Source organism: Curcuma longa, unplaced genomic scaffold (genome assembly GCF_044706935.1).
Source record: "Curcuma longa cultivar G26 ecotype Majalengka, Jawa Barat unplaced genomic scaffold, ITB_CL_G26_1.1 contig_22197, whole genome shotgun sequence".
Lineage (NCBI taxonomy): Eukaryota > Viridiplantae > Streptophyta > Magnoliopsida > Zingiberales > Zingiberaceae > Curcuma > Curcuma longa.
This window is the reverse complement of record NW_027431837.1, coordinates 14,610-25,614: the sequence shown is the minus strand read 5'-3', so window position 1 is coordinate 25,614 and position 11,005 is coordinate 14,610. Positions and strand designations below refer to the sequence as shown.

General features: G+C 34.2%; 1 protein-coding gene across 1 annotated transcript; it reads right to left on the bottom strand.

Annotated features, from left to right (window-relative positions):
* Positions 1–3,486: 3,486 nt before the first annotated feature.
* Positions 3,487–9,102, bottom strand: LOC141817848 (kihadalactone A synthase LFS-like). The gene is given in 11 exon segments (XM_074705472.1): positions 3,487–3,693; positions 4,085–4,164; positions 4,436–4,481; positions 5,010–5,066; positions 5,261–5,319; positions 5,421–5,521; positions 5,614–5,735; positions 6,452–6,503; positions 6,656–6,754; positions 8,031–8,226; positions 8,939–9,102. Coding segments are annotated over 11 exon segments (1,017 nt in total). The 5' UTR covers positions 9,056–9,102; the 3' UTR covers positions 3,487–3,605.
* Positions 9,103–11,005: the final 1,903 nt, after the last annotated feature.

Below are 11,005 nucleotides of genomic sequence, written 5' to 3'. Positions count from 1 at the left end.
CAAGACTCGATACTACTCAACACACAATGTCTCCCGTGTCTGTGTCAATCATGTCGATGGATAACTTGTCATGCCAACACTCACGACCTCTTGCCATACTACAATATAAACTTACACTAAGATAATATCTTTTATAAGCTTGTGTCTTTATAAAATAATGTCAAATGTAGATGGAACATAAAATCTGAACTTAAGTATATATAATTGTCTTATTTTCTTTTTTTTCTTCATCCTCTTCCTCATTCCATCTCTAATTTGCCACTGACAACATACATTGGAACGTTGCCAAATACCAAATTAGCATCATCAATTCAAAGATGGAAACCCTAGTACCACTCAAAATTTTAAAGCTTGGTGAGTGAGCTTTATGGAGGGGATTGGAGGGAAAGTGCCGGGTTCGCAGCAGGGCATCAAAGGATGCAAAGGGAGGTGGTGACTGTTTATAGAGAGGAAAGAGGGACAACACTGGGTTCAGTGAGGGGATGTAGGCATCGGAGGAGATGGTGATCAGGTTCACTAAAGGGACTAGAGGGATGGCTGTGCTCAGCACGTAGGCTGAAACAAAGTTGGCGACCCCGGAGGTTGGCATGGGAAATGGTAAGTCTATGCCAAATGATGTGTGGGAATGAGAGACTTTTGCTCAAACAACCTTTTATTTTGAGTGAAATACACAGACCATGCGTTTAAACAAGTACTTTGTCCCAAGTTACAATGTCTGTTATTTGTATATCCAATACACTATTGAAGCTGTAATGTTTATGTAGACAACATTAAGGGACAACTTTTTCTTCTTGATTTTGATTTTTAATATCTTATTTCTCCTTTTTATTTTCAATTCAATTCTTGATTTTGATTTTGTAAACAAGTATGCACCGATAAACTATCTAAATCTCCACAATAATTTTGATGTGCAGAAATTGGTATTCCTTGGAACTGCTGAAGAGATTTCCACTTTAAGACCATATTGGACAGAAGCAACAAGAGGGCTTGCAGATGTTGTTCAGCCTCAAACATGTATGCTTGAAATTATTCCATCTGGAGTTTCAAAAGGTAGTGGTGTAAAGATGCTACTGGATCACCTTGGAATTGCTACAGATGAGGTATGTAATAGTTGCATGCATGGAACACATTCAAATTGTTTAACAGTAGTGGTTTGTTCCCTAGTTGAACTGGTGGTTCAATCACTTGAATTGCAAATATTTCCCGGACATCAACTTGGACAAGTTAATTGGTTAGACCGACCCAAATCATTTGGTTTAGTTGCATATGTATCACATCCATTTAAAATCAAATTCTACTTTAAATTAATTATGAAACATCATAATTACACATAAACCAATGGAAAAAATTAATTGTGGCAAATGAGGAATAAGTATCAATATAAAAGCTTGTAAGATTCTTGTGATGCATTATCATTTGGATAGATTAAAATATCAACAAGAATTATTTTCCTACCTCAAACTTTAATTATGTAGGACTGTGAATAGACATTTTGACATTTCTAAGTTCTGAAAAAATTGGTCTAATTTTTTTCCCAGTCCGACTTGACAAAAACTAACCCAAGCTGGAGAAGTATCACTTCTGATTTTTTTTTCCCAGTCTGACTGGTGGTTCTGTTTAGTTTTAGAACTGTGTATAACAAAATTGCTTGCTGCTTTAGTTATCTTTGATACTGCAATCAGCATCTTGTTGTTTAAGTCCTAACTATATGGGGTCAGCTAATATGGATCGTATCCTTCATCAAGTTGTATGTAAGATCATTGTTTTTGACTACGTCAATGAAAATTGCTTTGGTTTCATAAAATTCAGTCTCATTAGTTGCCCATTTAATGATTATTATAGTCCGTGTTATCTCTTTGTTGACCTTTTCATGATTAAATGATCTTTGAACCGATACACCACATTTCGACAATGAAAAATGAGACAGATGCAGCATACTGTTTAACAAACTTTGTGTTTTTCATCAGATAAATCCTATATTTTCTTGTTGCATTAACAATACTGCTTGTGTTTTGTAAAACTCAATATGCCTTTAGTTGCCCATTTCGCAAGTGTTCGAGCCATTATCATTTCGCTTTTTGGATTTTTGCATGATTGAAGTGATCTTTGAACAGATTCTGCCACATTTTGACGGTGAAAATAAGATGATGACGCAGCATGCATCAGCATCATCATCGAATATGGTAATGCCAGATGAAAGTTAGAACACTCTAACGATTACTGGTGGTACATTCCTTGCAGTAAATATGTATGTTCTTGGCGCGGCAAAGAGGTCTGGCTATCCTCTAGAAAATGGAACAGCATGACTTGAAGGAAAGAGAAAGGTGTCTCGGTTCACTTGATTGCCTGAAAATGTGGAGTAATGCTTTGAATGCATCCAATGAAGACGATGTTTGGTTAGATGGAGCCAGTGAATAGGATTGATATCTTAGTTCAACTAATGAAACCGAAATCAAGTAGTTAAAGATCTACTTGAGTGTCACTCGGAGATATGAGTAATGCTTCGAATGTGCCCGATGAAGATTTGTTTTTGTTAGATGAAGCAAGCGAATAGCGGAATAGGGTTAGTAATGTGATGATAGCTGGACCTAAGATCTATGTAGAACTGATTTGTTTGGGGTATTACTGCTTTATGTGTTTGTACTCATGCATTGTATCATGTGGACAAATCCAGTGTCACAAGATGCGATCTGTTTAGTCTTGGCCGTAAACTTGCTGTGTGAAGACCATTTAAAAGCTGCATGATCTGATTATTATTATTATTTTTGGATAATCCGGGTGTTTGCTCGATTAATCCGGGAGGTGTGTTTGATTGTTTAAACTTCTCTTCTGATTTCGAGAAAGGTGTGTTTAGTTTGAATTTCAAATTATTATTATTATATTTTGACAATTTAAGTATTCAATTTTTATGGTTTAATTAATTTGGAAGGTAATTGATTTACTCTTATTTGAAGCTTTTTATTAACTATTAAAGTAAATTGAGAAGTGCAGATGAGTTCTGTTGGACGATTTAATATTTGAGTGAGATTTGAATTTCCATCATAAAATTTTTAAACTGTAATATATTTTGAGTGAGATTTAAAATTTTTATTTGGTTAGAGAGTATGCCCATCTTTTACCATCACACGGGCTCACATTGAATTTGCATTCACCCATTTTCTAAAATTGATTTTCACATTATTCAATTAAATCGGTAAGTATCTTGATTCTCGAGTTATTCAAAATAAATTTAATTACAAGTCCAAATTTTAATCCGTGGAAGAACATTTTGATTTTTTAATTACACCAAAAAGTTATTTTTTCTAAAAAAAATCAATTTAAATGAAATAATAGAACCCTATTTTAATCCAACTATATATAAATCCAATAAAACTCTTTAAATTATTATCATTTAAGAAAACTAAAAACCATTGCCCTCCTCGAGCTCAAGGAAGTAAACCTTTTTCTTACAATAAACGTATACTTGATTTGCCTTTGGCAGCAGCGTTAACAAAGTCTGGTTCTTCACCAAAATTCTCATATATATACTAAATACTAATCTATACTATTACAGCATTGATGTCATCGTACATGTTCAATAAATACTTCTACTTGTTCAAACTCTTTTAAGACTGACGGTTATAGGAGCTGAGGTCGGCATGCGTATCTTTGTATCTTTGGAGAAGGTACGCCGAACATGTCACTGTAGGAAACCTGAACCAGAAAACGTTTGCAAATAAGATACCAATGAATCTATTTCATCGCTAGCGAAAGAACAGGGTTATAATTTAGTCGAGATGTCAATTGAACTTCCACATTTCACCATCAGATAGATACCAAGTCTTTAAACTTTTATTCAGTCTCACATAGTGATTTATAGCAAAGGTTGTGGCTTTCTGCCAAAAACAGATCCATGGTTCGATCACTGTGTTGAATTAGATTGGCTGTTCGAATGGCTCGAACTGTGAACTGGATTCAACTGGACCGTTAAATTTATCACCTTTTGCCAATCGAAACAGAATTATAGTAGATTTAAAATCCACAATCTGCTGGGCTAATCAGTTCGCAAACCGCTGGCTACTTATAAAACAAGTGTAGGACTTACTTGGGCGGGTTTGTTTCGGATTTGCACGTCGGCAAGCATTCCACAAGACACTCGTGGCTTGGCTCCACAAAGTATGCAATCTGTTACAGTGGATACAATACAACAAAAAGAACAAACAGTTGAGAACAAGAGTATAGAAATTATTATCAGAAATCTATGTTTATGTGATAGTTCATCGATCTGTAATTAAGGCTAAGCCTTCCATTTCTGTAGTAGGGTCATTCAAAAACAGATAGAAAGAATATTATATGATGAACTCAAGAAGGTGATCTGAAACAAAAAAGTAGAAGATTGCAACCATATAGTTGAGATACTAGTTGTAATATTGACAGAAAAGACATCAAATTTTACCGAATAGCGCTCTCTTCCATCCAGGATCACTCGGTGCAACGTTGACCTACACATCCAAAGGAAAGAATGTCAATATTCACTGGCAAACGGATGGCTATCCAGGTTCCTCAAATGCGAAAATGGGAATCAGTGCTTAAAGAAATAAGGGAACTTAGCAGTTTCTGCAAACATATCACTTGCCTTGTGGATTAGAGAATGAGATAAAACTTAATAATCAGGTTTATAATGTAAACAATTACTACTACTATGTCATTCCTTGTGATGTTTAATTGATTTCAGGCATTCATTAGTGTTTGAAAGAAGAAAATTCAGACATGTTAGCCCATATAAACTGGGTGAATCTGATCAACACAAAAAAAAAAACTCCATAGCAAAAGAAAAATCCTAATAAAAAATAAAACCCATAATGTAGAGACTATGAGAGGATGAATATTTGTGCAAATATGTTAAATGAGCAGAGTGATACATTTTGCCATCGCAGATCAAATAATTAACCAAATGGCGATTAAAGCAAAATTAATATATATATTATATAATATGAGTAGTTATCAATCTCCTTGTGAATATTTATTACCTGAAAATGCCATTACTCCAACGCTCCAGCATGTCGCCAAGATTGACTATGAAACCCCTGGTGCAAACCGAGAAAAAGAGCCAGATCACAGGTAAGTTTTAAAGGAGTAAACAAAATGTTAACCAAACTTTTTATGTTATCCAAAAGAAATACACACATTAGTCAATAGCTGATATTAATATGAGTTTATATGATCAGAAACACTACTGTCTCACTAAGGAATGTAAAAAAAAAAATGTTAAAAGACTAACCCACTGAGTGGTTCCACATATTCCCACACTTGAGGTCTAGCATCTTTATCCTTGCATATCTGTGCCAACAAAATACACCTACTTCAACCGAAGAAATTAAGCAAATGATTATGAGAAGATTGTACTCCCATATCGATTAACAGTCATACCCAGAATTTACCTGTAGCCCGATTACATCATCCGTCGCCAATAGAGTAATCAATCCATAATCAGAATGTGCTCCAGCTCCAAATATTCCTTTTTCAGGATATGTAATTTTACCTGATAATTAGAAATCATAATGGTATCTCTGCATTAGCAAGAACTTTACAAACATAAGACTCTTAAGACATGACCTATAACTTGCTTTGCACCTTCATAGTGTAGAAGCCGCAAGGTTGCAATAGGTTCCCCAAGCATTACTGGCTTATCAAAGAAATCGGCATCTAAGTCAAGTGCTTGAGCTATGATTCTAGCAATAGCTCATGAAACCCTCCTAACAGTGAACAAATAGATTAGATAAAGTGTGAGATCTACTTGTACATATAAGACTCCAATGTTCAAATGTGAAGAATCATTACCAAGTTTAGTTACATAGCAGCAAAACTCTACAGAATGATAGATAAAGGCAATGAAATCATGGAATGGAAGCACACTTCTATCAGTTTCCATAGCTATTTCACATGACAGAAGGGTAAGATAGTAACATCATTGAAATCAAGCTATAGGTTTTAGCCTTTTGAAGAGTAAAAAACGTGAGCTTCCAGCTTGAATTCTCTGGGTTATAGAATATAGTTGTGAAACTAAAGGCTAAATCCATACATCGACCTGAAATCCATGCAATGAAATCAGGTACCAGGGTTTAAAAACATATGAGATGCCATCAGTAAGCACACACCAGCTGATTGGATCAAACGTAAACCCATAACCAGTTAGAAAGCTAATGAACCAGCCTCATATGGAATTTATTGCTTTCCTTCAGTGGACTTTTAGGGGCAAGCAGAGATGAAACACATTGAAACAGTCATAGAGGCTCTCACTATTTATTAGAATCCTTAGAAACAATATTTTACCTGCAACAGTGTAGCAGCTAAGTTTATACATAGTTGCTTTATCATAACTCCTTAATTAAAAGATATTCAATAAATGGTTTTATTAAGAACAGAGAAGTATGATATTATCAATATGTTGAATTGCAGATAAAGTACTCACAGTGCCTCCTTATGATAGCTCTCCATTGTTTCTCTCCATCCAGGTAATATATCTTCAGAAGGAAAAGCAAAAAAATTAGAAGGCTAAACTACTAATGTGGTTCCTATTAAAAATTTAATCACCAAAGAGAATTTGGACAAAGAAACAATACATACTTCCATGAACTGGCTAAAATGCAGGAGATAAAAGTGCTCGACAATTTACCTGCAGGCGGCCACAAATTAGGTCCATAAAATGGTTTTTCTGCTTGTGGGTCATCTTCAGATACTTCAATGCCAATATAATATCCTTCTTTATAATCACCTGAAACAAAGGTACATATTAAGTGTTACCTGAAGATGAAAAAGAGAGAAATTACAATTTTATGACGCAAAACAGTTTTCAGATCATCAAGACAGTTATAGCCATACAAATTTGATCATTTGTTGTTAGGCTCCTGAAAGCCCAATCCAACTATTGATACCAAAGCACTTAGGTGTGGACCTTTTCAAACACTTAAGCACGAAGACAATACCAATATTGGAGGTTGCTCATTCACTTGCCTGATTTTCATAGAGTCTATCTCAGTTATTACAAGCTGAGACTAGTCCTTGTAAGTAGATTTGTGAATCCCATATTCACAAGAGCCTCATCCACTTCAACTTACTAACTAAATAATTTCGCAATTATAATGCCTTCAGAAATATGAGATATCAAATTGCCGTTTACGTGCTTCATTGTTCCAAACATAACTGAAAAAAAATTTAACTGGTAATAACTAATTGCAAGAAACATTAATTCAATTTAAAAGAAGAAAAAGAACTAGTCATAATGAACATGTAATATTTCTATCGTAGGAGATCCATGAAGAAAGATAGTTGCCATGAGATGGACGAAAAGGATTTGTAGAGTCGATCTCTTATAGTTTAACGTGAGACCCTTATTGTATTTCAATGGAAGATAGAATCAACCAATATTATATTAGCTACTAGAAGTAACTCTTATATATCTCCAACAACTATTAAGCTTCTAGGAAATTTCTTACATTAGTCACAGGCTCACAGCAGTTGCAATTCAGGCCTTTTTCTGCTCTCTCTATGAGATAATCATACATTTGAATTCACAATCAAGGATGTACATGCTTACTCCATAAATATGTTTATTCTACAGGCATTAGATGAGATATATGATGCTAGCTCTAACAAGTTGAAAATGCACATTACGGTAGCCGAGCATGTTATCTCCGAACAACCAAATAACTTATCAGAGTTTTGCCCCTGGCATCAAATTATTTATTCTAGCCCTTGAAACTATCACTTCATGAAACTATTGAAATCATACAAGATGCTTGGCAATCTTACACAACTTAAAATTAATGGAATGGATAACATAATTAAAAGCTCCGAACAGTCAACTGGTCAGAGATTGATAAAGAAATACACAACTAGACATCACAAGTCCAGTTGCTCAAGTGTCATTATAATCAAAACCAGGGCTAGGCGATGTTAACTTTCTCAATAAATAGGCAAGTAAGCTCCAAAATAACAGCAAAAAATCCTGAAGAACAATAAAACAAACAAGCGGTGAGTTAAATACCAACCACTTATTTGATTGTCTGGATCCAGGATCTCATCTAGAATAGGTGTATAGCCTCGATTCTTTTCGTTTCGCAGCAGTTTCATTTTCTCATCTAAAGGTAGATCAAAAAATTTTTTACTCTGAGCAAAAACTTCTTCCATAAGCTTTTTGTCAATTCCATGATCTACCACATAAAAGAATCCGGAATCTAGGCATGCCTGACAACCAGTTCACAAAAAGGAAGTATAATTAAAAAGGAGAAAAGAATAGAAAACAAAAGGAGTCCATGTTGTTCATATGCCTCTTACTGAAAATAATAATAATAATAACAGTAATAAAATAACAAAAATATGGTTGAGTGTATCTGCAAACAAATTGTCAGAGACTGGTGCAAATAAATAATAATAATAATTTGATCACTATCTGAATAATGGCAGTCAGAAATTCTTCTAGGGGGAATCGAATTCCCCATTTAAAAGAACTCATTGTAAATTTACTTGAAATTTCCAAAGATCCTATAAAAGAGAGTTCCACCTTAAAAATTAATAGAGACGCTATTAGACGTCCTCTGTTTGGGATAAGAGTTTTACAACCCAACACAAACGATGGAATCTTCACTTGAGCGTATCCTACGTTGGAAATGATACCCAGTTTAATTTTGCCACTTTTGTGGGCTCCCGTAAGAGTTCCCTCATCATACTTTACAAAACAATTAGAAAAACATAAATCGAAAAACCTCATAGCAATCCTTCAGAAAAGAATATTCAAAGGATAAAACTATGAAGCAACGAATCGAAAAGTCTGACCCTTATCGAGGGAAACTAAATCCCCGATCTAGAACAGTATGATCGGTTAAGCCAGCACATCAACCGGAAAGAACGACGATGGATGAAACTACGAGAGGAAAAGGGAAGGGATCCCGAGAGGTACCTGCCTGAGAAGCGAAACGGATTTGTCGATGTCGGGCTCCGAGAGACTGATGAGATTGAGGGAAGTGGTCTTCGCGGCCGAAGCATCGGCGGCCGCCTCCGGCGATCTTTCCGCCATCCTTCGCGAGACCTTCTGAACTTTCTCGGCGCTTGCGTCGCCTTCTAATTAACACGATTTTTTATGTGGATCGAATCGCCCACTTCGTGCTCCTTTTAAATCCGAAGAAAAACAAAAAATAATTTCATTTTTTGTTTAAAAAAATAGAAAAAGCAAAATTTTAATTTTTTTAATGCATTATCCTTTTTCAGAAACAAGACTTTATTTTGGTAATAATTTTTAAAAAGTTCCATTTTCTAATTTCATAATCGACGTCAAATTTGAAAAATAATTTTATTAAATATATTTTTTGTATTTTTATTAAAAAAAAGATTTACAAAAGGACAAAATCATGATGAAGCATGGTCAAAGTATTCAATGATTGTGTATAATAAAACAAATTAAAAACAATAGACAAATAATTAGGAAGGCCATGCCCACTTTTAGTAACCACTTTAATTAATTAATTTCACTCGCCGAAAGCATGCTTGTCACTTTTGGAGAAGCGTGTTGCATGACACGATCTAGTGGATGACCGAGTCGGCGATCCACGAAGACGAATAGAGTCTCGAAGGCTGTTTTTGGATTTGATCTCCCATATTTTATGATGAAAATCGGATCAGATTCCGATGAAAAACGAGTCAAAATAAAATATTCGATATTAGCAATTTAAAAGAAGAAAAGATAAAATAGTAAAAAATTAATATATTTTTTATTATAGATGAATGAAAACCTTAATTATAATCATAAGTTATATATTTCTTTATATAACATTATGAAAAATTAATCTGATTTTAAAATTATACTTATCTTAAAATTATGTATTTAAATTTAACTTTAATCAATCATTTATTTAAAACATATCCATTAACTAAGGATACTCTATCTTAATTTTTAACTTGATTTAAATAATATAATATAATCTCTCTTAAACCAAGTCACAAATATTAACCATCTTAATCGCCTTCTTCAACTTGAGAAATTTCTCTGTCTTCATTGGTTTTGTAAAGATATCTATATATAACTTGATATTCACTAGGGCAGTACTTACATTTTTCTACAACTCATTCTCTGATTTTATGATACTTGATATCTATATGTTTGTTGCGACCATAAAAGATTGGATTCTTAGATAATATGCAATTGTTGACTTGTTATCACAGAAAATTATTGTAGGGTCATCTTGCTTGTGTCGTAAAAAATCTAAAACTTTTTATTAGTCAAATTGCTTGTGTAGCATAATTTGTTACCACTATATATTCTGCTTCTACGGTTGAAAGTGCTACCACTTACTATTTTTTAGAAGACAAAGAAAATATAGCTGAACCCAAATGAAAAACATATCCTGATGTACTCTTTCTAATCTCAACATCTCTAACCCAATCACTATCTGTATATCCAATAAGTTTCACAATTTTATTAGAAAAATACAAAATTCCATCATTGATAGTACCTTTGACATATCTGAGAATTTGCTTTGCTACAGCCCAATGTGACTCTTTTAGTTTCTCCATAAACCTGCTAAGTACTCCAACTCCAAAAGAAATATATGGCCTTGTAGTAACTAAATATCTTAAACTCCCAATCAAACTTTTATAAGCTGTAATATTCATACTCTTACCAGTTTCATCTTTGGATAACTTTATATTTTTAATCACGGGAGTAGGAACCGATTTGGAACACTCCATTCTAAACCTTCTTAAAATATCAAAAGCATATTTCTTTTGTGAAACTCCCGCCATGCGGGGTCCGGGGAAAGGATCCATTGTACGCAGCCTTACATTGCCTTTGGCAAGAGGCTGTTTCCAGGATTTGAACCCGTGACCTCTAGGTCAAATGACAGTAACCTTACCGTTGCGCCAAGGCTCCCCTTCACAAAAGCATATTTCTTTTGTGAAACAAAAATCTCATCATCCATTTGAATAACTTCAAGTCCTATGAAATAACTCATTAGGCCTATATCTGTCATTT